The sequence below is a fragment of the Pseudorca crassidens genome, chromosome 18 (genome assembly GCF_039906515.1).
Source record: "Pseudorca crassidens isolate mPseCra1 chromosome 18, mPseCra1.hap1, whole genome shotgun sequence".
In the NCBI taxonomy this organism is placed as follows: Eukaryota; Metazoa; Chordata; class Mammalia; order Artiodactyla; family Delphinidae; genus Pseudorca; species Pseudorca crassidens.
Genome location: NC_090313.1, coordinates 74,822,711 through 74,849,186, shown reverse-complemented (window position 1 = coordinate 74,849,186; position 26,476 = coordinate 74,822,711). Strand labels below are relative to the sequence as shown.

At 41.1% G+C, this 26,476-nt stretch overlaps 1 protein-coding gene across 4 annotated transcripts in view; it reads right to left on the bottom strand.

The window, feature by feature from the left end:
- The window catches only part of FLT3 (fms related receptor tyrosine kinase 3), an 85,721-nt gene extending 59,830 nt beyond the window's left edge, over window positions 1-25,891 (bottom strand). The window contains exons 1-2 of one of the 4 annotated variants that reach the window (XM_067713601.1): window positions 25,591-25,891; window positions 889-1,010 (exon numbers count right to left, since the gene is read on the bottom strand). In XM_067713601.1, the coding sequence (XP_067569702.1) occupies window positions 889-1,010; window positions 25,591-25,633 (165 nt within the window). In that variant the 5' untranslated portion in view covers window positions 25,634-25,891. Of the gene's footprint in view, window positions 1-562; window positions 838-888; window positions 1,011-25,590 lie in introns of those variants that run through there. The other 3 variants (XM_067713603.1, XM_067713602.1, XM_067713604.1) reach the window with 3 other exon arrangements.
- Window positions 25,892-26,476: the final 585 nt, after the last annotated feature.

The window sequence follows — 26,476 nt, the reverse complement described above, 5'->3', positions numbered from 1 at the left end:
ATTGTATATAGACTTTTAATATTTTCACTTCTCAGTTATTTAAGCTTCCTTCATTTGAGTAAATAGCTAGGGTGCGATAGATGAATAGCATGAAGAAGAGTAACGACAAACAAGGTCGGAACTTGGAGTCAGAGCCAGATTATGGAGCGACGTGCATGTCACTTGAAGCCGTGGGAAGACCAAGCCGGGCTGTAATGGATGTAGCCCTGCTTCAGGAAGACCCATGTGGCAGCCCTACGTGAGCTGAACTGTAGAAGGAAGAAGCCACTTATGATATTATTGTGACTATGAGGGCTGGAATTAGGGAAGTGGCAGGAGGACTAGGGAATATGAGGTGGTTACAGGAGAACTAGGAAAGAAAGGAAATTGACAAGACTTGGTAACTGACTGAATGTGAGGGCAAGGGAGAGGAAGCAGTCCAAAACGAGGCTGAGCTTTCAAGCCTAGGAACTAGACAGGGCCATAAACAGAAATCCATTAAAACAAGAAGATGCTTGGGGAAATAGAAATGAAATAAATTATACAGGTGTGTCTCAATGAGCAAATGGAAAAATCTACTTACCTAAATCCAGGAGACGGTTGGAAATTAGGGATTCAGGCTTGAGAGAGAAACCTGGCTTCTTTTTAAGGAGAAAGGGCAATTCCTGTTTCTTACTCATTCTAGTATCACTGTCCTTCCTGAATCTAAACCCGAAGAGAACAAGGCTCTTGATGGAATGGAGTGCCAGGTAGCAATGAGTAGAGACGCTCATCTGTAGCAGATATGAGTACATAGTATACTTAAATACGCAAAAAAGAAAAGCCCATAAGCCATGGCAGGTGTCAATAGCTTACAAAGTATGGTCTCTAGAGAAAATAGCTAAAGTTGTCATTTTAATATTACTTTACCAAGGGATTCGATGATGATGTCCCCACTGATGAATCATTGTTTCTATGGTTGATTAAAACGCACTTGATCACAGGCAGATCTTGATTTCTGATAGTCTCAAATATCATTGCGGAAAAAACAACTGTAAAACAAAATAAAGACGATGATGTTGATCCATGCACACCTTAAAAAGAAAATACGTGTTTGTCTTACAACAAAACAAAATGTAATCAAGGGAGGGACTTCCCTGGTGGCGCAGTTGTTAAGAATCCGCCTGCCAAGGCAGGGGACACGGGTTTCAGCCCTGATCTGGGAAGATTCCACACGCCGCGGAGCAGCAGCTAAGCTCGTGCGCCACAACTACTGAGCCTGCGCTCTAGAGCCCGTGAGCCCCAACTATTGAGTCCACGTGCCACAACTACTGAAGCCCACGCACCTAGAGCCCGTGCTCCGCACCAAGAGAAGCCACCACAATGAGAAGCCCGCGCACCGCAACAAAGAGTAGCCCCCGCTCGCCACAACTAGAGAAAGCCCGCGGGCAGCAGCAATGAAGACCCAACGCGGCCAAAAATAAAAATAAATATTTTTTTTAAAAAAATGTAATCAAGGGAAAGTGGCCAACAGGAAAGTGTGTAGGAAATATAATTTCATAAAAGGTAAGTCTTACTATCAATCAGGAGTGGAGGTCCTTAGAGCAGTGTTTTCCAAGGGAACTTTCTGCATGATGGAAATATTCCTTAGTGCTGTTCAATAGGGTCGTCCTTAGCTGCATTTAGCATTAAGCATTTGAAGTGAGGCTAGTGCAGCTGAGGAACTGATTATTTGTATACCAGCCATTTTTTTCTTCTTTATGGTTTCCTGGTGCATATAAACATTATGTTTACACTATATTGTAGTCTGGTAAGTGTGTAATAGCATTATACCTAAGAAAACAATGTACGTACCTTAATCAAAAAATACACTCTTAAAAAAAAATACACTCTTGCTAAAAAATGCTAACCATCATCTGAGCCTTCAGTGAATTGTAGTAGTCACATCAAAGATCACTGATCACAGACCACCGTATCAAATATAATAATTATTGAATAATTGAAATATTGTGAGAATTACCAATATGTGACACAGAGACACAAAGTAAGCAAATACTTTTGGAAAAATGGCGCCGACAGACTCACTCGAGGCAGGGTTTTCACAACACTTCAGTTTATAAAAAATGCAATATCTGTGAAGCACAATATAGCGAAATGCAGTAAAACAAGGTGTGCCTATTATCAGCAGTTCATTCCCTTTAATTGCTGGGGAGTAGTCTATTATATAGATACAACACAACATTTCAGTTCATCCACCTGTTGATAGAATTTGGATTGTTTCTACTTTGGGTATCTTACAAATAAAGTTGCTATGAACATTGGCATAAAAGTCGTGGTTTGGATGTATGAGTTCAGATTCCTTGAATAAATACCAAGGAGGAGCATACCTCACTCCTGTGGGAGGTGTCTGTGTCACTTTTTAAGTAAGTACCAACTGTTCTCCAAAGAGGGTGTATCACTTTATATTCCTATTGGAGTGTATGAGAATTAGCTGTACCATGTCCTCACCAACGCTTGGTAGGATGAGAATTTTTAATTTTAGCCATTCCAAGAGGCATATTATGTCTCATCATGGTTTTAATTTGCATTTGCATCCTTTCAGATGCTTGTATGACATCCTATATATCCTTTGGTAGTATGTCTGTTGCATCTTTTGCCTTTTAAAATTGGGTCGTTTATCTTCTTATTATTGAGTTTTGAGAGGCGCCCCCCCCCCAGTTTTATTGAGATATTGTTGATATATAACACTGTATTAGTTTCAGGTGTACAACATCACAATTAGATATATGTATTTATTGTAATACGAGTACCACGATAAGTTCAGTTAACATCCATCAGCTCACGCAGTTACTAAAGTTTTTTTTCCTGTGATGAAAACTTTGAAGATCTACTGTCGAGATGTGGATGGACCTAGAGTCTGTCATATAGAGTGAAGTAAGCCAGAAAGAGAAAAACAAATATCATATATTAATGCATATATGTGGAATCTAGAAAAACGGTACAGATGAACCTATTTGCGGGGCAGGAATAGAGACGTAGATGTAGAGAACGGACATGTGGACACAGTGGGCAAGGGGAGGGTGGGATGAATTGGGAGATTAGGAGTGACATAAATACACTACCATTTGTAAAATAGATAGCTAGCAGGAACATGCTATAAAGCACAGGAAGATTAGGTCGGTGCTCAGTGACGACCTAGATGGGGGGTATGGGGGGAGGGTGGGAGGGAGGTCCAAGAGGGAGGGGATATATGTATACATAGAGCTGATTCACTTCATTGTACAGCAGAAACTAACACAACATTGTAAAGCAGTTATACTCCAATAAAAAAATAAATAAACAAATAAATAATTAAATAAAGGTCTCTCAGCAACTTTCAAATATATAAGAGTCCAGGTAGCCCCCACTTTTTGAAAGTTCACTTTACGCCACTTCACTTTTACAAAAGACCTGCATTAGCACCTGTTTTCACTAACTGAAAGAAATCTGAAGAGGATTTTTGCTTTTATGAAAAAAGGTGAAAAGCAAAAATAGCATCAGAGTTTGTTCGGTAGCGAGCTCTCATAGGGGTGGCTTGAACCCCAAGCAAGGAGAGTGGAACTGCCAAGCTCTTTCCCCAGAAACTACGCTCAGCATCTCACCATCAAGCCATCATAGCTTTGTACTGTGTCTGTGAGCATCTGTGCTTTATCTCCATTTATTCTGTGTATCTGTTTGCAAGATGTGTCCCTAAGTTAATAGCTTCTTCACTTTACACAATCTGAGCTTGCAAAAGGTTTCACAGGAATGCTCTATTTTCAGATAGTGGGGAAACCTGTATTGGTAACTATAGTCACCATCTTGGACATTACATCCCCAGAACTTATTTATGTTATAACTGGAAGTCTGTACCTCCTGACCACCTTCACTCATTTCTCCCACTCCCTACCCCCACCTCTGGCAAACACCAGTCTCTTCTCTGTTTCTGAGTTTGGTTTTTTTTTTTTTTTCAGATTCCACATATAAGTGAGATTATACAGAATTTGCCTGACTTATTTCACTCAACATAATGCCCTGAAAGGGCATTCATGTTGTCACAAATGGCAGGATTTATTTCTTTTTTATGGTTGAATAATATTGTATATATACAGTTGACCCTTGGACAACGTGGGTTTGAACTACACAGGTCCACTTACACATGGATTTTGTTCAATAAATATTTGGAAAAATTTTGGGAGATTTGTGACAATTTGAAAAACCTCGCAGACGAACTGCATAGCCTAAAAATACTGAAAAATAAGAAAAAGTTAGGTATGTCATGAATGCATAAAATATATGGGGGCTCATTGGGAATCGGGCACACCAACTTGGGTTCAGCAACAGATCTATGATCAGGACTGCCCGTACCTGTAAAGCTGCTAACTAGCCTTGAAGGGAAAAGATAAACACAAGCTGTCTTTTGGTTGTACAAGGAGGTCTGGACAATGAGTAACTTTTTCTGGATTGGTTTCATCGATGCGTTGCCCCTGAAGACAAAAAGTACCTTGCCCGTAAGGGACAGCCTTGGGTTCTTTTGATACTGGGCAACGCCCCTAGCCACCCAGAGCCCCATGAGTTCAACACTGAAGGCGCTGAAGTAGTCTACTTGCCCCCAAATATCTAATTCAGCCTCTAGACTGGGGGGGTCATAAGGACCCTTAAGGCTCATTACACACAGTACTCGATGGAAAGGATCGTCAACGCTATGGAAGAGAACACCAACAGAGAGAACATCATGAAAGTCTGGAAAGATTGCACCACTGAAAATGCCATCATTGTTAGAGAAAAAGCCGTGAAAGCCATCAAGCCTGAAACAATAAATTCCTGCTAGAGAAAACTGTGTCTAGATGTTGTGTGTCTGACTTTACAACAGAGCCAACCGAGGAAATCATGAAAGAGATGTGGACATGGCAAAAGAGGTGGGAGGTGAAGGGTTTTAAGATACGGATCTTGGAGAAAGTCAAGAGCTAATAGGCACCATGCCCGAGGAATTCCCAGAAGAGGATCTGATGGAGACGAGCACTTCCAACCAGAGCCGCACAATGAGGTAGAAGACACAGAAGAAGCAGTGACAGAAACCAAATTGACACGGAACAATCTGGCAGGAGAGTTCCAGTTATTCAACACTGCTTTTGACTTCTTTTATGACATGGATCCTTCTATGATACAAGCACTGAAACTAAAGCAAATGGTGGAAGAAGGGTTGGCACCATATAGAAACATTTTTAGAGACAAGAAGCAAAAATGTCAGAGATAAATTACGATGTATTTCTGTAAAATTACACCAAGGGTGCCTACCTCTCCTGCCTCTACCTCTCCCGGCTCTGCTACTCCTGAGACAGCAAGACCAACCTCTCGTCCTCTCTCTCCTCCTCAGCCTACTCAACGTGAAGACGACAAGGATGAAGACCTTTATGATGATCTGCTTCTACTTAACAAAGAGTAAATCATCATCGTGTCCTACAGTTAATAAACTTATCTCCTGTGTATGTGTGTATCTTCGTGTGAAAATCTAACTGTATGAGATGTTTTTGTGTCACCATCATCATCATCACCTACGTATTCATCATGTAGACCAGTGGTCCCCAACCTTTTTGGCACTAGGGACCAGTTTCGTGGAAGACAATTTCGTGGAAGACATGGACCACGGGCAGGGAGGGGGAGGGATGGTTTAGGGATAATTTGAGCACATTACATTTATTGTACATTACATTGCAATATATAATGAAATAATTATACAATTCATCATAATGCAGAATGAGTGGGAGCCCTGAGCTTGTTTTCACTTGCCATTCACTGATAGGGTTTTGATATGAGTCTGCAAGCAATTGTTTATTATGGTCTCTGTGCAGTCAAACCTCTCTGCTAACGGGAATCTGTATCTGCAGCAGCTCCCCAGCGCTAGCATCACCGCCTCAGCTCCACCTCAGATCATCAGGCATTAGATTCTCAGAAGGAGCGAGCAACCTAGATTCCTCGCAGGCACAGTTCACAGTAGGGTTTGGGTTGCCGCTCCTACGATAATCTAATGCTGCTGCCTATTTGACAGGAGGTGGAGCTCAGGCAGTAATGCGAGCTATGGGGAGCGGCTGTAAATACAGATGAAGCTTCGCTCCCTTGCCCGCCACTCACTTCCTCTGTGCAGCCCAGGGTTGAGGACCCCTGGTGTAGACCATTGTGTGCAAGACTTGTATTGAAGTGGATAGCCTATCCTTATGTAGGCATAAGGTGAGTGATATTTAATATAAAATTAATAATGTTTAGTTTTCTTACTGTTTTATAATTTTGCTTTCAAAGAATTACATTACCATACTGTATGCCTCTCTACTGTAATTGGAGAAATTGCATATCAGTCTGTCACCACAGGTAAGTGCTTTTGTAAAAAAATAACAATTTTTGCGATATTGTATTACGAACATGACTGTAATGCTGTAGGCCATAACATTTTTATACCGATTCATTCATTAATATATAGGCTAGGGAGTTCCCTGGTGGAGCAGTAGTTAAGATGCCATGCTCCCAATGCATGGTGTCTGGGTTCGATACCTGGTCAGGGAACTAGATCCCACATGCATGCCACAACTAAGAGTTTGCATGCCACAACTAAGGAGCCGGTGAGACGCAACTAAGGAGCCCGCCTGCTGCAACTAAGACCCAGTGCAGCCAAATAAATATTTTTAAAAATTATAAAAGTATATATATAAATAGACTAGGCTAACATGAAGAGCAATCATATCACTTAACACTAAGCTATCATAACGCAGTCATATTGTTGCTTCTTCATGATCAGTGCAGGAATCGTTATAAGTAAATACGAATTTCTTTTTCATTATTATTATTATTTTGGCTCACCACACAGTTTGCAGGATCTTAGTTCCCTGACCAGGGATTGAACTCAGGCCCACGGCAGTGACAGCACCAAGTCCTAACCACTGGACTGCCAGGGACTTTCCCATCTTTTCATTTTTGATGTGTAGTGTTAGTAATACATATAACACCTACAGTGTTTTGTAACATGTAAGACAATATTGATGTAGGTGCTGACAGATGATTCATCATGTAAACAGGCAATGGAAACTTACAGCGCTGTTAAATACAGTATAGTACCGTAAATGTATTTTATTTTACTTATAATTTTCTTAATAGCATTTTCTTTATGCTAAGTTTACTTTAAGAATACCATGTGTAATGCATATAACATACAAAAGATGTCTTAATGAACAGTTTATGTTATCAGTAAGGCTTCTGGTTAACAGTAGGCTATTAGCAGTTAAGTTTTGGGGGAGACAAAAGTTATACTCGGATTTTCAACCGCACAGGGAGTCGGTGCCCCTAACCTCCACGTTGTTCAAAGGTCAACTGTATACGCTATATTTTCTTTATTCAGTCATCCATCAATGGACACTTAAGTTGTTTCCATGTCTTGGTTACTGTAAATAATGCTGCAATAAACATGGGGCTGAAGACATCTCTTTGAGATACTGATTTTGTTTCCTTCAGATATACACCCAGAAGTAGAATTCCTGGATTATATGGTACTGTTATTTTTAATTTTTTGAGGAACCTCTATACTGATTTCCATAGTAGCCATACCGTTTTATATTCCCTTCAACAGTGCACAAGGATTCCCTTTTGTCCACATCCTCACCAACACTCATTATCTTTTGTCTTTTTAATGACAGTCATTCTAACAGGTGTGAGGTAATACCTCATTGTGGTTGGTTTTTTTTTTTTTGGCCATGCGGCATGCAGGATCCTAGTTCCCCAACCACGGATTGAACCTGTGCCCTTGGCAGTGAAAGTGTGGCGTCCTAACCACTGGATGGCCAGCAAATTCCCTCATTATGGGTTTGATTTACATTTCACTAATGATTAGTGATGTTGAGCGCCTTTCATCTACCTGTTGGTCATTTGAGGGTCTTCTAAAAAAAACGTCTGTCCACTTCCTCTGCCCATTTTTTAACCAGACTAGCTGGGTCTTTTTTTGCTATTGAGTTGTATGAGTTCTTTATATATGTTGGATACATGATTTGTGAATATTTCCTCCTATTCCATAGGTCACCTTTTCATTTTGTTGATAGCTTCCTTGGCTGTGCAAAAGCTTTCAGTGTGATGTGGTCCTATTTAGTGTCTTTTATGTGTCATACAAATTTTAGGGTTTTTTTTTCTATTTCTGTGAAAAGTGCCATTTGAATTTTGATAGAGATTGCCTTGAATCTATATATTGCTTTAAATGATATGGACATTTTAACAATACTGATTCTGCCAATCCATGAAGACATAAATTCTTTCCATTTATTTGTATCTTAGGCATGTTCTTTCATCAATGTCTTATACTTTTCAGTGTAGAGATTTTTCTCCTCCTCGGTTATTTATTCCTAGGTATTTTATTCTTTATGATGCAATTGTAAGCGGGATTGTTTTCTTTTTCTGACAGTTTGTTGTTAGAACCACATAGATTCTAACAACCACAGAATAGAACCACAACTGATTTTTTTATATTGATTTTGCATCCTACAACTTTACTGAATTTGTTGATTAGTTCTAACAGGTTTTTGGTGGAGTCTTTACAGTTTTCTATCTATAATATCATGTTATATGCAAATAGAGTCAGGTTTACTCCTTTCTTTCTGATTTGGATGTCTTTTATTTATTTTTCTTGCCTCATTGCTCTGGCTAGGACTTCCAGTACTATGTTGAATAAAGGTAGCAAAAGTGGGCATCCTTGTCTTGTTCCTGATCTTAGAGGAGAAGCATTCAGCTTTCACCATTGAGTATGATGTTAGCTGTGAACTTTTAATATATGGCCTTATTATGTTGAGGTACATTCCCTCTATACCCGCTTTGTTGAGAGTTTTTGTCATAAGTGGATGTTGAATTTTATCAAACGCTTTTTCTGCATCTCTTGAGAGGATCATATAATTTTTATCCTTCATTTTGTTAATGTGGTGTATCATATTGACTGATTTGCAGATGGTGAGCCATCCTTGCATTTGTGGAATAAAACCCACTTGATGACGGTATACGATCCTCTTCATGTACTGTTGAATTTAGATTGCTAACAATTCCTTGAGGATTTTTGCATCTATGTTCAGGGATATTGGCCTGTAATTTTCTTTTCTTGTCGTGTCCTTTTCTGGTTTTGGTGTTAGGGTAATGCTGACCTCATAAGATGAGTTTGGAAGTGTTCCCAGCTCTTCTATTTTTTAGAAGAGTTTGAGAGGATTGAAACAATTCTCCTTTAAATGTTTGTTAGAATTTATCAGTGAAGTCATCTGCTCCTGGATTTTCTCTGGGAGCTTTATTTTTTTGTTTACTGATTCAATCTCCTTACTAGTAATTCTGTTCAAATTTTCTGTTTCTTCATGATTTGGTCTTGGTAGGTTGTATGTTTTTAGAAGTTTATTCATTTATTCTAGGCTGTCCATTTGGTTGGTATATAATTGTTCATAGTAGAGACATACCTTGTTTTATTGCACTTTGCTTTATTGTGCTTCACAGATGTTGCATTTTTAATAAGGGTGTGGCAACCCTGCCTTGAGCAAGTCTATCAGAGCCATTTTTTCCAACGGCGTCTGCTCACTTCATGTCTTTGTGTCACATTTTGGTAATTCTCACAATATTTCAAACTTTTTTGTTATTATTAATTTGTTATGATGATCTGTGATCACTGATTTTTTTTTTTTTTTTTTTTTTGTGGTACGCGGGCCTCTCACTGCTGTGGCGTCTCCCGCCGCGGAGCACAGGCTCCAGACCCGCAGGCTCAGCGGCCATGGCTCACGGGCCCAGCCGCTCCGCGGTATGTGGGATCCTCCCGGACCGGGGCACGAACCCGTGTCCCCTGCTTCCGGCAGGCGGACTCTCAACCACTGCGCCACCAGGGAAGCCCTGTTTAGTACTTTCTTAAACTCTCTCTCTCTCCATGCAAATTCTTACTTTATTCATGCATTGTTTTCCTGACCTCAGTGAGCATCTTTATGACCATTATTTTGAACTCTTTACAGGTAAATCACTTATCTCCATTTCACTGGGGTTTGTTTCTGGAGTTTTATCTTGTTCTTCTGTTTGGAACACACTCCTTTCTTTCTTCATTTCCCTTAATTCTCCATGTTGGTTTCTGTGAATTAGATAAAACAGCCATATCCTCCCAGTATTCACAGAGTGGTCTCTTGTAGAAGATAAATCTTATCTTTCAGCCCAGGCTTAGCTCTTGGTTGTCTCTCAAATTGCCTTCTTTGTGCTTATTGTCTCCCAGTAGTGAGGGGGTACCATGACTTGTCAGTGTACCAAAGGGGAGGATCTCAGTCAGCACCTAGATGCACAGCGATGGGAAGCTGGATGTTCAGGCAGTGGCAAGCAGACCTCTTTCAGGGAGAGAATGGGAGCTAGTGTTTCTTTCTGCTCTCTCTGCACTGAGCCATAAGGGATAGCCAGTTAATAACTGTTTCTTTGTTTGCTACGGTCCAGTGGGGCCCACAAATGCAAGACCTGCTGGCCACCAGATCAAGGGGGTGTATCCTCTGCATGGCAGTCACAAAGGCCAGGGTTCTGATATGTGCAAAAGCTCCTTTCAGAGAGATATCAGAGGGGGGACGTGTAGATGGTGCTTCCAGCCTCCCCAGTCTCAGGCAGAATTGCAGTCAGTTCCTAGATGTATGTTAAATTAGGAGTCTGACCCTCAGGTTGAAAGTAGGCCTCTTTAAAAACAAACAACCCAATCAAAAAATGGGAGAAGACTTAAATAGACATTTCTCCAAAGAAGACATACAGATGGCCAACAGGCACATGAAAATATGCTCAACATTGCTAATTATTAGAGAAATGCAAATCAAAACCACAATGAGGTATTACCTCACACTAGTCAGAATGGCCATCATCAAAGAGTCTACAAATAATAAATGCTGGAGAGGGTGAGGAGAAAAGGGAACCCTCTTGCACTGTTGGTGCGAATGTAAATTGATACAGCCACTGTGGAGAACAGGATGGAGGTTCCTTAAAAAACTAACAACAGAGGGAATTCCCTGGTGGTCCAGTGGTTAGGACTCCATGTTTCCACTGCCGGGGGCCTGGGTTCTATCCCTGGTCAAGGAGCTAAGATCCCACAAGCTGAGTGGAGCAGCTAAAAAAAAAAACAACTTAAAAATACAGCTACCATACGATCCAGCTATCCCACTCCTGCGCACATATCTGGACGAAACTATAATTCAAAAAGATACATGCACCCCAATGTTCATAGCAGCACTATTCACAACAGCCAAGACATGGAAGTAACCTAAGTGTCCACTGACAGATGAGTGGATAAAGAAGACGTGGTACATATATACAATGGAATATTTCTCAGCCATAAAAAAGAATGAAATAATGCCATTTGCAACAACATGGATGGACCTAGAGATTATCATACTAAGTGAAGTAAGTCAGAGAAAAACAGAGAAAGACAAATATCATATGATATGACTTATATGTGGAATCTAAAAGTATGATACAAATGAACTTATTTACAAAACAGAAACAGACTCACAGACATAGAAAACAAACTCACGGTTACCAAAGGGGAAGGAGGGGCACGGATACATTAGGAGCTTGGGATTAACAGATACATACTACTATATATAAAACAGATAAATGACAAGGTCCTACTGTATAGTAGAGGGAACTGCATTCATTACCTTGCAATAACCTATAATGGAAAAAAATTTGAAAAAGAATATGTATATACTTACAGGTATAACTGAATCACTTTGCTGTACACTAGAAACTAATACAACATTGTAAACCAACTATATACTTCAATAAAATTTTTTTTTAAAAAAACAGGCCTCTTTAAGGAAGAAACTGGGAGAAGGACGTTTATGTCTGTTACCTCGGCCCAGAGCCTCAGGTATAGTCAAAATGAGTCCTTGCAAACCTTTACAAACTGTTTCTTTGTTTGCTAGATTCTGGTGGGTCTCATGGACATAAGCCCCACTGGCTTCAGAGCCAGGTGTTTTGGGGGCCTGTCCCTCAGATGGAAGTCCTAATAGTAGGAACACTAGATGCCGGGTCCAAACCCTTCGCTCCTCAGGGAGAAAATTAAAGTTGTGAGTTCCTTACCAATTGCATGTTGCTGTGCTGGGGGCTGGACTTATGGCAAGACTGTGTCTCAGTCTTTTCTATCCATTTCAAATTTTTTTTTTTTCTCATTTGCCTGATGTGTAAGAGTTGCTTAGCTGGTTTCCGGATTTCCTTCAGAAGGAACTGTTCCATGTGTAGCCGTAGATTTGGTGTGTCCATGGCAGGAGGTGAGTTCAGGAGCTTCCTTCACAGTCATCGTCGAGTTTTTAAAAAATGTATATTCTGGATACAAGTCCTTAATCAGATATGTAATTGACAAATATTTGCCACGAACCTGTGACATGTCTTTTGAAGACCTGAAACTCGATCTTGAAGATGTCCAATTTATCAGTTTTTCTTTATGCTTTTGGTTTTGTAACTAAAAAAATCCTGGTCCAATATAAGGTTAGAAAGATGTTCCCCTAGGAGTTTTACAGTTTCAGGTTTTACATGTAGGTTTTTACATTTACATTTTAGTTTTAAATTTAGGTCTGTGATCCATTTTGAGTAAACTTTTTATATGGTATGATACATGAATCAAAGTTGTTCATATGACTGTATCTGCAAATGAGTATCTAATTGTTTCAGCACCATATAGTGAAAGATTATGATTTCTCCATTGAATTGCCTCTAAACGTCCATCAAAAATAAATTGATCGCATATTTCTGATTTATTGCTGGAATTCCTATACTTTTCCACTGATCTATTTGTCTATCTTGGTGCCAATTCCGCATTGTCTTATTATTGCTTTATAATAAACCCTGAAATCAAGTATTATTAATATTCAAACTTTGTTCTTTTTTTCAAAGTTGTTTTGGGTATTCTAGGTCTCTTTCATTTCCATATGAATTTTAGAATAAGCTTGTCAATTTCTGCAAAAAGTTCTGCAGGGATTTTGACAGGAATTGTATCGAATCATTAGATTGATTTGGGCAAAACTGACATTTTAGCAATATTGAGTCATACCGTACATAAACATTGTATATATCCTTTATTTAGGGCTCCTTTAATTTCTCTTAGCAACGTTTTGGAGTTTTCAGCGTACAGATCTTGTCTATCTTTATCCCTATTTCATATTTTTGTGCTGTTTTATATTTTTCACTTCAATTTCTGATTGTTACAGAAGCACAATTTATTTTTCTACACTAAACCTGTAACACGCAAACTTACAGAATTTGTTTATTAGTTATCGTTACTTTTTTGTAGGTTCCATAGGATTTTATACGTATATGATTAATGTCACCTGCAAATAGACAGTTTTACGTCTACCTTTCCAATATGGATGCCTTTTCCTTGCCTTATTACACTGGCTACAATCTCCAGTACAATGTTGAAAAGAGGTAGTAAGAATCGATATTCTTGCCTTATTTCTAATCTTAGGATAAAATACTTAGTCATTTGATGTTAAGTTTGATGTTAGCTAAGTGTTTTTCATAGATACCTTTACTTAGTTTGAGGAGAATCATTTCTATTCCTAGTTTGCTGGGAAATTTTATCAGGAAGGGATGTTAAATTTTGTCAAAGGCTTCTTCTGTATCTATTGAGATAATCATACAGGTTTGTTTTTGTTTTTTAATGGCTTTTTTTTTTATTCTGTGAATATGGTGAACTACATTGATTCATTTGCAAATATTAACCAACCTTGACTTCCTGGAATAAACACCGATTAGACATGATATATTATCTTTTGTATATACTGTTTTTTTGGTTTTTTCTGCGGTATGCGGGCCTCTCACCATTGTGGGCAAAGGCTCAGTGGCCATGGCTCATGGGCCCAGCCGCCTCGCAGCATGTGGGATCTTCCCGGACTGGGGCACGAACCCGTGTCCCCTGCATCAGCAGGCAGACTCTCAACCGCTGCGCCAGCAGGGAAGCCCATGTATACACTGTTGAATTCAATTTGCTAAAGTGTTGCTAAGAATTTTCGCATTTATTTTCATGGCAATTATTGGTCTGCAGGTTTGTTTTTTGCTTGTAATGTCTTTTTCTGGTTTTGGTATCAAAGTAAAGCTGGCCTCATAGAATGTGTTGAGAAGTATTATCTTCTCTTCAATTTTCTGGAAGAATCTGTGCAGTATTGGTATTATTTCCTCTTTAAATACTTGGTAGATTCCCCAGTGAAGTAATCCAGTAATTTTCATTGTGGGAGTATTTTAACCACAAATTCAATTTATTAACAGACATAGCATTATTTAGGTTATCAATTTTTCCTGGATAGCTTTGGTAGTATGTGTCTTGCAAGGAATTTTTTCCATTAAACGTTAAGTTGTCGAAGTATAAAGTTGTTAATAATATTTCCATATTATCCTTTGAATATCTATAGATTCTGTAGTGGTGTTGCCTCTCTTACTCCTGCTATTAGAAATTTGTGTCCTTTTTCCCTCTGATCGATTTGGCTAGAGAGGTTTAGCAATTTTATTGATATTTTATTGCTCTTGGCTGCACTGATTTTCTCCCTTTTTCTCTATTTAATTGATTTTCACTCTGATCATGTGTGCTTCCTTTGTTTCTTACATGATTTTTTTTTTTTTTTTTGGCTGTACCACACGCTAAGAGGAATATTAGTTCCCCAACCACGGATCGAACCCATGCCCCCTGCAGTGGTAGCACAGATTCTTAACCACTGGACTGCCAGGGAAGTCCCTTACATGGGGTTTAACTTGTTTTTTTTCCCCTCTTGCTTGTGCTTAGATTTGAGATCTTTATCCTTTTCTAGTAATTTATAGCAATATAATTTAATGCTGCTAATCATTTAATAATTAATAATTTAATACAATACATTTCCTCTTAAGTACTGCTTTAGAGAAATCCCACAAATTCTGATAAATTGCATTTCATTTAGTTCAATATACATTTTCACTTATCTTTTGTTCTCTTCTTTGACCCATGTATTATTTAGAAATGTGTTATTTAGTTTCCAAATATTTAAGGATTTTCCATTTATCTTTCTGTTATTAATTTCTAATTTAATGCCGTCAAAGGATACACTTTGTATGTCTTGAATCTTTTAAAATTCATGGGGACTTCCCTAGTGGCACAGTGGTTAAGAATCTGCCTGCCAATGCAGGGGACACAGGTTCGAGCCCTGGTCCGGGAAGATCCCACATGCCACGGAGCAACTAAGCCCATGCACCACAACTACTGAGCCTGACCTCTAGAGCCTGTGAGCCACAACTACTGAGCCCGTGTGCCACAACTACTGAAGCCCGCGTGCCTAGAGCCCTTGCTCCACTGCAATGAGAAGCCCTGCACCGCAACAAAGAGTAGCCCCCGCTTGCCGCAACTAGAGAAAAAGCTTGTGTGCAGCAACGAAGACTCAATACAGCCCAAAATAAAAATAAATTAATTAATTAATTTTTAAAAATAAAAATAAATAAATAAAGGAATAAAATTTATGGAAGCTTGTTTTATGGTCTAAATTGATGTGTATTGCATGCAACTGAAAAGAACCTATATTCAGCTGTTAAGTATTCTTTAAAGAAAATTCTTTAAAGAAAATTAGGTCAAGTTGGTTGATACTGTTGTTCAAGGCTTCTACATCTTAATGCTTTATTTCTCTTTCTTCTATCAATTACTGAAGGAGTGTTGAACTCCTTGAATTTAATTATGGATTTGTTCATTTCTCCTTGCAATTCAATCAAATTTTGATCCATGTATTTTCAAGCTCTGTTATTAGATACATAAATGTTTAGGATTTTTATGTCCTCTTGATAAATCAAGCCTTATAGCATTATGAAATGACTTTCCGTCCCTAGTAATATTCTTTGCTCTGAAATATACTGTCTAGCATTTTAGCTTCTCCCGTTTTCTTTTGATTAGTGTTAGCATATGCAATTTTTTCCCCTATCCTTCCACTTTTAACCTATTTGTGTCTTCCTATCCAAGTCTGGTTTCATTTAAGAACATTATAGTTGGGTCTTGCTTTTTTTTTTTTTTTTTCTTTTTAATAAAATCTGACTACCTCTGCCTTTTAATTGTGATATGTAGATTACTTAATGACATTATTGATACGCTTAGGTTTAAATCTACCATATTATTCTTTGTTTTCTATTTGTCCATCTGTTCTTTTTTCCCCTTTTCCTGTTTTTCTGCCTCCTTTGGGAAGAACTGAGTATTTTTTATGGTTCCACATCATCTCCTTTCTGGGATCATCACCTATAATGCTTTGCTTTTTTTATTGTAGTAGCTGCTTTGAGGTTTAGAGTATATGTCTTTATCTTAACGTAGTCTACTTCTAACTGCTCTTATATCACCTCATATATGATATCAGAATACAATAGTATCAGTATATACTTACAATAGTACATTTCCATTTCATCCCTCTTTAGGCTTTGTGCTATTGCTGTCATACAGCGTACTTCCACATAAGTTTTAAACCCCCCCAAAATCACTGATATTATTTTTGCTGTAAGTAATCAATTATCTTAACATTTTAAACATTTTTTTTAAAGTCTTCTATTTTACTCCCTTTGGGTGGTCAACTATACATGTAATTAGAGTTCTTGGAGAGAATGGGGGAAAGGAGGACAGAAGAAAATATTTGATGAAATAATGGAGAAAATTCTTTCTACATCTGATGCAAATGATAGAAGCCCAACAAAACCCAAGCGCATGAATCAGGAAGAAAACTGCAAAAGGTACATTATAATCAAGTTATTTAAAGCCAATGATAAAGAGAAAATCTTTTTTTTTTTATCGTTGCTAGTAATGACACGTGTTCTTAATCATGTATATCCTGAATTCCTTTTTCATCACAACACACATAACTGTCCCATTGTATACATGTAATGTTTTGTATTACACAAGGTATCAGGCTTGTTGAATATTTGCCAACAAAAGGATTTTTTGGCTGAGAAGGAATCCAGACAAGAATGAGAGGTCACTAGTACTTTAAAGACAAAATTGAATGTGCCAACCAACTTTAAAAAAATCAACCTCTTTTAGAGAACCTATAGTATTTTGTCATAGCAAGTAGCCACTTTCAACAAAGCCCCTATTTGGGACTCATTAAAGAAAGTCTTCATGCTCCTTTTTGCTATTGTCTGGGAAAATCTTAAATGCATCCAGAGAAAACAGATACATTCATACGGCAGACTTACATGTATGTTTGACCAACTGAAGTCCTCATGTAGCTCGCTGATTCTCTGTTCATTTTACTTTGACTATTTTCTCTGTTCATTTTGGATAGTTTCTATTGCTGTGTCTTCAAGTTCACCAATCTTTTCTTCTGCAGTATCTAATCTATTAACCCCAACCAGTATAATTTTAGTTTTTACCTCTGGAAGTTTAATTTGTGTGATTTTTTTCATATTTGCTATTTCCCTACTTAACACGTACAAGCTTTCCTCTAGCTTCAGGAACACAAGGAATATAGTTATAACAACTATTTTAATGTTCTTGTCTAGTAATTCTATATTCTATGCCATTTATGGGTCTCCTTTGGATATTTGAGTTTTCTCCTTATTATGGGTTGAATTTTTATCTTTTGTTTGTCTGTTAATTTGTAACAAGATGCCAGACATTGTGAATTTTACCTGCTGTCGGATATTTCTGTGTTCTGCTAAATATTCTTGAACTTTTTTCTGAGATGTAGTTAAGTTCACTGTAAACACTTGATCCCTTCAAGTCTTGCTTTTAAGCTTGGTTAGGTGAGACCAGAGCAGTGTTTAGTATAGAGCTAATATTTCTCCACTAGTGGACTTCATCAAAACTAATAACTTCTGTTCTTCAAAGGACACAGTTAAAAAAATGAAAAGACAAGCCACAGGATGGGAGAAAATATTTTCAAAACAAACAACCTGATAAAAAACAGGCAAAAGACTTTAGGAGACACTTCATCACACAAAACATAGCATGGCAATTAAGCACACAAAAAGGTGATCAACATCATTAGGGAAATGCAAATTTAAACCACAATGACATGTTGCTACACCTGTTAGAGATGTTCAAAAACAAAACCAAAAAAACTGACCATACCAAGTTACGACAATGATTTTGAGCAACTGTACATGCACTTTGAAAAGCTAGCACCTTCTCGTATAGCTGAATATTCACTTAGCATACATTCCAGTGATGCAACACCACTCCTAAGATATGTACCCAAGAGAAATGAAAACCTATGCTCACACCAAGACTTATGTTCAAATATTTATAGCGGCTTTTTTCATAATGGCCAGAAACTAGAAGCAAACTCATGAACTTCAGCTGGTTAGTGGATAAACAAACTTTGCACATCCATACCATGGAATACTACACAGCAATAGAAAGGAAAAAGGATCCGATATACATAACAACATGGATTAATCTCAAATAATTACACTATGTGAAAGAAACAGACTCAAAAGTCTATATATACTGTAAAATCCCACTTACATGACATTCTGGAAAATTTGGGGAAAATGATAGGGACAAAAAAAGAGATAACTAGTTGCCGGGGTTGGGGATGGGCATCAGGGTTGACTACAAAGGGGCATAAGGGCAGTTCTGGGGGAAATGGAAATGTTCTCTGTCTTGATAGTGGTGGTAGTTATGTGACTGTATGTGTTGGTTAAACTCATAGAGCCATACAGTAAAAAGGGTAAAGTTTGTTATATGAAAAGTATACCTCAATAAATCTGACTTTTTAAAAAGCCAGAGGAAGAATTTGCCCCCATTGATATGAAGGCTCTTTCTGAGAATCCGTTCCAAAACCCTGGTAGCACTTCCCAGAGTCTCGTTCCAAACATATCCTGAGCAATGAGGACAACTTCATTTGTTTGTTTGTTTTATTTTCTTGTCACACCGCGCAGCATGCGGAACTTCCCTGACCAGGGATCGAACCCGTGCTCCCTGCAGTGGAAGCCTGGAGTCTTAACCACTGGCCCACCAGGGAAGTCCAAGGACAATTTTAGAATCGGAAGAGAGCTCCTGAGGGGTGGTAGGGGGATAAGTGGAGAAAGAAATTTGGCACCCATCTAAAATAAAATTTTAGGTAAAAGTAAAGTCTACTCCACTGAAAAAGTGATGGTTTTAGACATTATAAAACAAATCAGAGAATGTCAGGACACCTCACTGTCAAATCCTCCAAGTCAAGTCTGCTGTGAGGCAGAGAACCCGGTAAGACTTGAAGATCTGAGTTCCAAGTCCAGCTTTGAGTTACCTGCTGTGATAACCCTGGATTTCAGCAAGTCGTTTAACCTCTTTGGGCCCCACTTTCCTCACTTGGTAAAAGAGGGCAGCAGACCGGATGGTATAATGAATATATTTGGTCTTAGTCCTGATTCCACAAAGCTCCTAAAAATCCTTGGAATTCCCTGAGGGATAGGAGTGTCTGTTGTTAATCATAAGGGACCCCTTCTGGGCACTCCAGAGTTTATGCTAACAAGGCAGTTTAGGGTGGGGCCCCTCTGTAGCCTCAGGATGGGGCTGGTCACAAGAAAGATCCAGAGATTGTGTGTTCTTCCTTAGACCTGGGGAGCTCTCATCCTTGCCAGTCAGTCTATGCTCTTTCTCTGTAAATTCCCATGATTTTAACCACAGTCTATTTGCTCAGGAGTTCCACATTCATACCTCCTGTGTGTATGGCTGTATGTCTGGGTGGCCCCCAGGAACCTTACTCTCAGACTGAACTCCCTGTTTTCCTTCCTAAACCTACTCCCTCCCCACCCCCACCCTGACAGTGCCAGCACACCCACTGTCACCAAGTCCAGAAACCCAGAAGTCATTTTCGACTCCTCCCTCCCCACTACTTCCCGTCATCCAGGCAGCTGCCAAACCTTGACGTTTTAACCTCCTGATAATCCCCAAATCTCTCCGCAGCTCTGCATCTCTATTACCATTGCCCCAATTCCAGTCCTTGTTTGTCTCTGGCCTGGACTACTGCCAACAGCTTCCTAGCTGCCATGTTCCCTGCCGTGTTCCTGTCTGCCTGACACGCATCCTTGACACAGACCCCAAAAATGTCGTTCTAAAATACACATCGAGCATCTCCCTCAAACCCGTCGACAAACTACAGCACTGGTCCTTACCATTTGAATCACGAATCCCACTGAAAAATCTGATGAAAGCAATTAACCTTCACACACACATACACACACACCCCGTGAAGGATGCAACGGACCCCCTGAATTCCATCCAGAGACTCTTGGACCACATGATAATATCCAAGTCCTTTATCACATCACTAAAACACTCCTTACACATCACACACAGAGCCTCTGGTAACCCTGAATTTTTTTTTAAGAAAGCTACCCATTGAACAGGCTTCAATTTTCTAAGTCACAACTTATTTTTTTTTAATATTTACTTATTTATTTATTTATCTTTGGCTGCATTGGGTCTTCGTTGCTGCGCACGGGCTTTCTCTAGTTGTGGCGAGCGGGGGCTACTCTTCGTTGCGGTGCGTGGGCTTCTCATTGCGGTGGCTTCCCTTGTTGCGGAGCACGGGCTCTAGGAGCGCGGGCTCAGTAGTTGTGGCTCACGGGCTTAGTTGCTCCGCAGCATGTGGGATCTTCCCAGACCAGGGATTGAACCCGTGTCCCCTGCATTGGCAGGCAGATTCTCAACCACTGCGCCACCAGGGAAGACCCTCACAACTTTTTAAATGAGGGTTCCCCTATCCTCAGACATTGTGCCTCAGTAACCAGGATGGAATTACAGTTTCCGTCTACCCTGTGTTTCTCACCTCTGTACCATTTTCCTCACTGTCCTATTTGCCTGGAATGTCCTGATCCTCCCCTTTCCCTATCAAGTCTTACCTTTCTAATCAAGGGTCTGGCATCACCTCCTGTTGGAGGTCTTGCCTTATTTTCTCAGTCTGCATTAGAGGCTCAGCCTCGGTGCTTATTTCTAAAATTACTCTGCGATTTTCCTTTTACATGCCTTTTCCTTTTACATGCCTACCCTTTCCCACCAACGCCCCTAACATTAGACCGAGCAGGAACCAGGACTGTCTGGCACCTACTGGACTACACGGTGCTCCCAAGGGTCTAAGAAGGCAAGGAGGAAAATCCCGTGACTCTAAATCCTGACGCTTTCTTCTGCAAAGCACCTGCCTAACCAGGGAAGCAGCTGCACTTTACAGGTATTATCTGATGAAGGAGTCAGACACTGCTTATCTCCTTTTCTCAGATGAGGAACTTAAGTGTAGAGGCATTCCGTGCCAAAATAAAGAATTCACGTTTCCTAACTGTGTAGCTAGTCCTGACATATTCATCTGCATCACTTCCAAGAACTGAATCCCTCACATTGGGAACATCGTAACTCAAATAGCAAAGCAGTTGAAGACTGAATTCCGTGGATATCTTCAAATCAAAACACAATGGTTTAAAGAAATAATGACAATAGCCTGTTTTAAAGTAGACTGTAAATAATTTTATGGAGGTTTCTTGGCTACCAATTGACTTACAATGACAGCAGTGAAAAAATATTTTTACTGTTTAACCTAAAAAATAACAATAGTTCCTCTTTTAGGATCTTATGCAATTCCTCTAGCCACAAAAGAACACTGTGTGTGTACTTTATATTATTTTTAACTTTCCTCTCCATGTGTCGGGACCCATCGAACAGAATTGCGTGATTCCAACGAACGACCATCAGAGTTCTACAAAGAGTTCCAGCCGCAGGGGTAATTCAATCACTTATGTGTAAAGCTCACAGACCCCCAAAAGACAGAAAAACCTTTGGCCACACAACCATGGCTACCTAACTAAGAAGTAGCTAAGGCTTTTTTAGCAATCTTGATGGAAAAATACTAAGATCACAAAGTCATCTGATGAAAACCAAAAGCTCTATTCAGGCAAACCATCTACTGTGAGATTCACAAGACTTTGCTATTTCAGAGTGAATAAAGGAGGGAGCATAGTGGCGAGACCAAGCTAAGCAAATTACAAAGCAGGCCAAGCGAATTTTCAGCCCCTCAATTTCCCCTCTGCAAATTCTTATTCCTGTCCTCTCCAAGATCCCTTTCAAAATCAAGAAAAATGATAAGATACCATACTTTTGAGATTATTTGCTTTTTTGCCCAAATCAGAATCTTGACCCAAAGATTAAGGCAATATCTGGTGGCTACTTGGGGATCCAGCAAGATAGCAATCTTGAACACTGACTGGTAAGGGCTCTTGTCACATTGCTTTGTGAGTTTCATTAGAGAATGACCAGCTGAGGGGAATAAAAAGAATTGTGGAGAAAGTCATGAAGCTGAGCTCTCCTGTGGACTTCTCAGCTGAGCAGGGATACTCCCTGGGGAGTAAAATGCAGTCCACAAATTTGTTCCAAGAACCATTTGGAAAATTACTTCTTCCTAGGACCTAAAAAAAAAAAAGGGGGCCATGTTGCACCCTGGAACAACCCATTTGTTTCATTTTAAATGGAAGAGCCGTTGCTTTCCCACAACCATTGGACACAGTATATCCATGTTTAAGTAGTTTTAGGGGACGACAGCCCTGGGATTCCTATTGTGACCTGGTCAAAGCTTCCTTCGTTGAAGCATGCTGTTTTCCATCCACAGATATTTAGCGATCACGATAAACGTGTTGGAAGGTTTAACTCACTGAAAGCAAGCTCTGTGCTGAAATGTGTTCTTGGGGAAAGGCGATGACCATGCATGTTTAAAATAGAACGGAATTAACTATTGATATGTAAGTTCTCCCCTCCCCATCTCTTTCATCTTTGTACCCCCATGCGCCTAGCACTGAAATAGGTATTCAATAAAAGTTGGTCAAATAAAAAAATTCTTTCTCATGCAGGCTTCCTCTTCTTCTTTCTTAAGTCCTCCCTGGAATATAAGTAAGTCTTCGTCCCCCACAATTAATATCTCGTCATTACCTGACTTTTTTCAGTCAAACAACAGGAGACGTCAATAACACCACCAACAAAATCTTTACTGATAACTGAGAATTAATGAAAGTGTCTTTTTAGTTATAAAAAGTAGAGCCAAGTAGTTCATAATTAAACCTAAGAGGATAATTTACTACAGATCCACGTGAAGTACCCAAGAAGAAATGAATGGCCAAATCTAAATTTGTATGATGGTAACAATTAGAACCAAGACTTTTAGGATCGAAGGGGACCTTAACACCAGGTCACCAAGTCCGGTGTCCCATCCAATTCAAACCAATCTTTGCATAGCATCCCTTCCCTCCCCCTCCTCCTGAATCGGTCCCCTGTAGGCTACCAGCTCACAAGAAGGCAAATAGTAAGACAAGCAGCAAGGGCAAAGGATGCCAACTAAAACGTGTAGGTCAAAGCTCTGAATGGAATTTTCTGACACTAATGAGAGAAACAGTTGTCAGTTACTGAAATACTGAAATCCTCCTCCTAGCCACGATCAGCACAGAATGCAGCTAAGGCCATGGAGAGCATGTGTCCATTCTTTAAATACTACTTAGAAAACCTCATCATTATTTATGAAAGGTAGAGCTTACAATATAAGGGAAATGGGGATGGCGTCCAAAAATTCAAGGAATGTAAAGCTTTTAAACATTTAAAGTCCTCACTTTTAAGCTTCTCACTTTGTGCTTCTTCGTTCAAGAAAATCTGTAACAGCAAGGATTGGCAAAGATGTGAAGAACCGGAGCTCCCGTACACTGCTAGTGGGAATGTAAATTGGTAAAACCACTTTGGAAAACTGTTTGACAGTACCTACCAAAACTGACATACGCCTTCCCTTATAATCTAGGAATTAGACCTGAGGGTATCAAAGAGAAATGGGTGTTTCTGTCCCCCCAAAACATGTAAAAGAATATTCACAGCTGTGTTGCGTTTCATTACACAAAATTGGAGACAATCAAAATGTTCTTCAACAACAATGGATAATTAAATTGTATAATCTATTCATACTAAGGAATAGCACCTAGCAATGGGAAAAACAACAACACTGCTACTAAGAACAAGGTTGGATCTCATAATCACAACGTTGAGTGAAAAAAGCTGGACATTAAAAAAAACATAATGATTTGGTTTACACGAAGTTCAAAAAACAGGCAAAACCATGGTATCAGAAGTCAGAATAGTGGCTACCTTTGGGGGGTATAATCTGAGAGGGGGCGGAGTTAGAAGTGCTCTGTGTCTTGATCGGATGATTACGCGGTTACACAAACACTAATGGAGTTGTGCTATTAAGATGTGTGCATATTTGCTCTATGTGAATTATACCTAATTTAGAAAAATCTGGAGAGAGATATAGGAATTTCTGAGATTGTCCCTAAATATAAAAGAATTCAATGCAGCTTAACTATAGTTTCATGTACTGATGTTTATACTTTCCGAAAGCCTTTGTATGCTGCTGAAAAATCCACTTACTGCTAATGTTGTACATAACAGAAAGCTAACTTTTTGTAACAGACTCTGAAAAACATATTGTACCATACATTTGAAATGTCCATATTTCCCAATTAACAAAGATGTTTAGGAAATGCAAGATGTTTTTCCGCTCTTTTCCCCCTTCTGTTACATTTTTTAAATCTATAATTCTGAATTATTTGAAACAAAATCTATTGGAAATAATTCCTGCACGTCCATACTGCAAATATTTTATGTACCACAGAGGATTCAAGAAAGACTGCGAGAATTTTGGGGCTGGAGGAGTCACAGCCAGACTCCTTCACTGGACAGAGCACAATGCCGGGGCCGGGGACAGTGAGGGCTGGTCCCCCAAGGCTGCAGAACTAGGACCGGGACCTAGAGCCTCCCCGGCTCCCAAGACTCTGTCTCCTTCACCCTAAACGCAAGTCAACCCTCTCGTTCTTTCCAAATAGATGAACTGGATCTAAAGGGTGTTTTTTGTTTGTTTTTTTTTTCCAGTAACAACTGTGCTACCCAGAATATTTGGGAACAGTCAGCTGAGTCCTTGAAAAGCCCCTTGGGGTTTAATGCCGGGATAAAAATCGAGTACAGGAGGAGGGGGTAGCTAGTATTTTAAGATGTAAACCCCGTTTGCATAATATTTCCAAAGTAAGTATTCATTGATCCAACCGACATTCGGCGGGTAGGGGGTCGTTACCCGAGATGACTCGCTTTGGGGGAGAACGCGGGCGCATCTTCCCATCAGAGTTCACTCCCTAAATCAAAACCTCAAAAGAAGAGTTAAAGACGCCACCCAGGAGTCTACGGTAGCCGGAGTCGGTGCAGGCGAGGTCCCGGACCCCGGTGCCCAGCTCGGGGCCGCAGACTCGGGCTGCCGGCCCACTACCCGGGCGCGCGGGCCGAGCGGGCAGCCAGAGAGGCGGGCGGGGCGGCCGCAGCCCCAGGCAGCGTTTCGGCGAGGCCGCCTGCGGGGTCGCGGCCGCCGGTCCGTACCGCGGCCCGAGTCGGAGCGGCGACGCGAGAGGAGGGGGAGGAGGACGCGGGGTGGGCCAGGCCGGGGCCGCGGGCGGGTTCTGGGCGAGCCTGGAGGGCGCGAAAGAGGGGAGGGGCGCGGGAGCGAGGGAAGGAGCGGGGCGGGGAGGCGCGCGGCGGCGGGGACGGAGGAGGCGCGCGCCCGGTCCCCGCGCGGGGTGGGGGCCGGGGGCCGCGGGGGCTCGAGCGGGCGAGCGGGGCCTTACCGAGCAGCGGCAGCCGGCCGCCGAGGCGCGCCAACGCCGGCATGGCCTCCCGAGCCCGGGGTCCCCAGGCCGCGCCGGCGCAGCCCTGCGATGCCGCCCTCAGCGGCGCGCCCCGCGCTGCAGGTGGCTCGCTTAAGGATGCGCGTCACCGACCGCAAATTCCCTCGGACTGGTGCAAAGTAGACGGGGGGGAGGATCCCTCTCCCCACCGGCAGGGGCTGTGCCGGGGCGCCGGTGCCTGGCGCAGCGCTGCGGCCGAGCCCACGTGCCCACCGTGGTCCGCAGCCCGAGCTCCGCGGCGCCCGGGGCCCCCCGACTGTGGCGGGGGAGACTGGGCGCGGTTCCGCCAGGGGAAGTCGCAGGGGCTCCGCGGCTCCGGCTGGGGAGGAGGCACGGCCAGAGCTGCCTGGCCCCCGGGCGTCCTGGAACCCTTTGGTTCGGGTCCCGGAGCGTCGGGACTCTTCAGGAAGCCAGCCACTCGCGCGCGGGGGCCTTTGAGGCCGCAGGATGGGAGCTACATCCGCGCCACACGCGGACGCCTCTGGCTGGCGCGCAGGCGAGCAGAGGGTCGGGGTCCACGCCCGGTGGATCCTAACTGCGGACCGATTTTCTTTGTCTCCCCCTTCATCTCCTAGGATGCCCAGGACGCTGTCCACAGCGGCAGCGAGAAAAACAGGCTCGGTTTCAATGTCAACCAAGGCAATCACGGAGGCTAAAAACCAGCCATAGAAACAAAAGCAGAACACACAGTGCATCCCAGGGGATGTTTTGAATTAACCATCCCGTAATTCTTGTTCTTCATCACATAATATTTCAAGTTGAAATTATTTTCATGGCAATAATTTGAAGATTGGAAAGCCATGGATGCCGGCTCTGATTCTTCCCT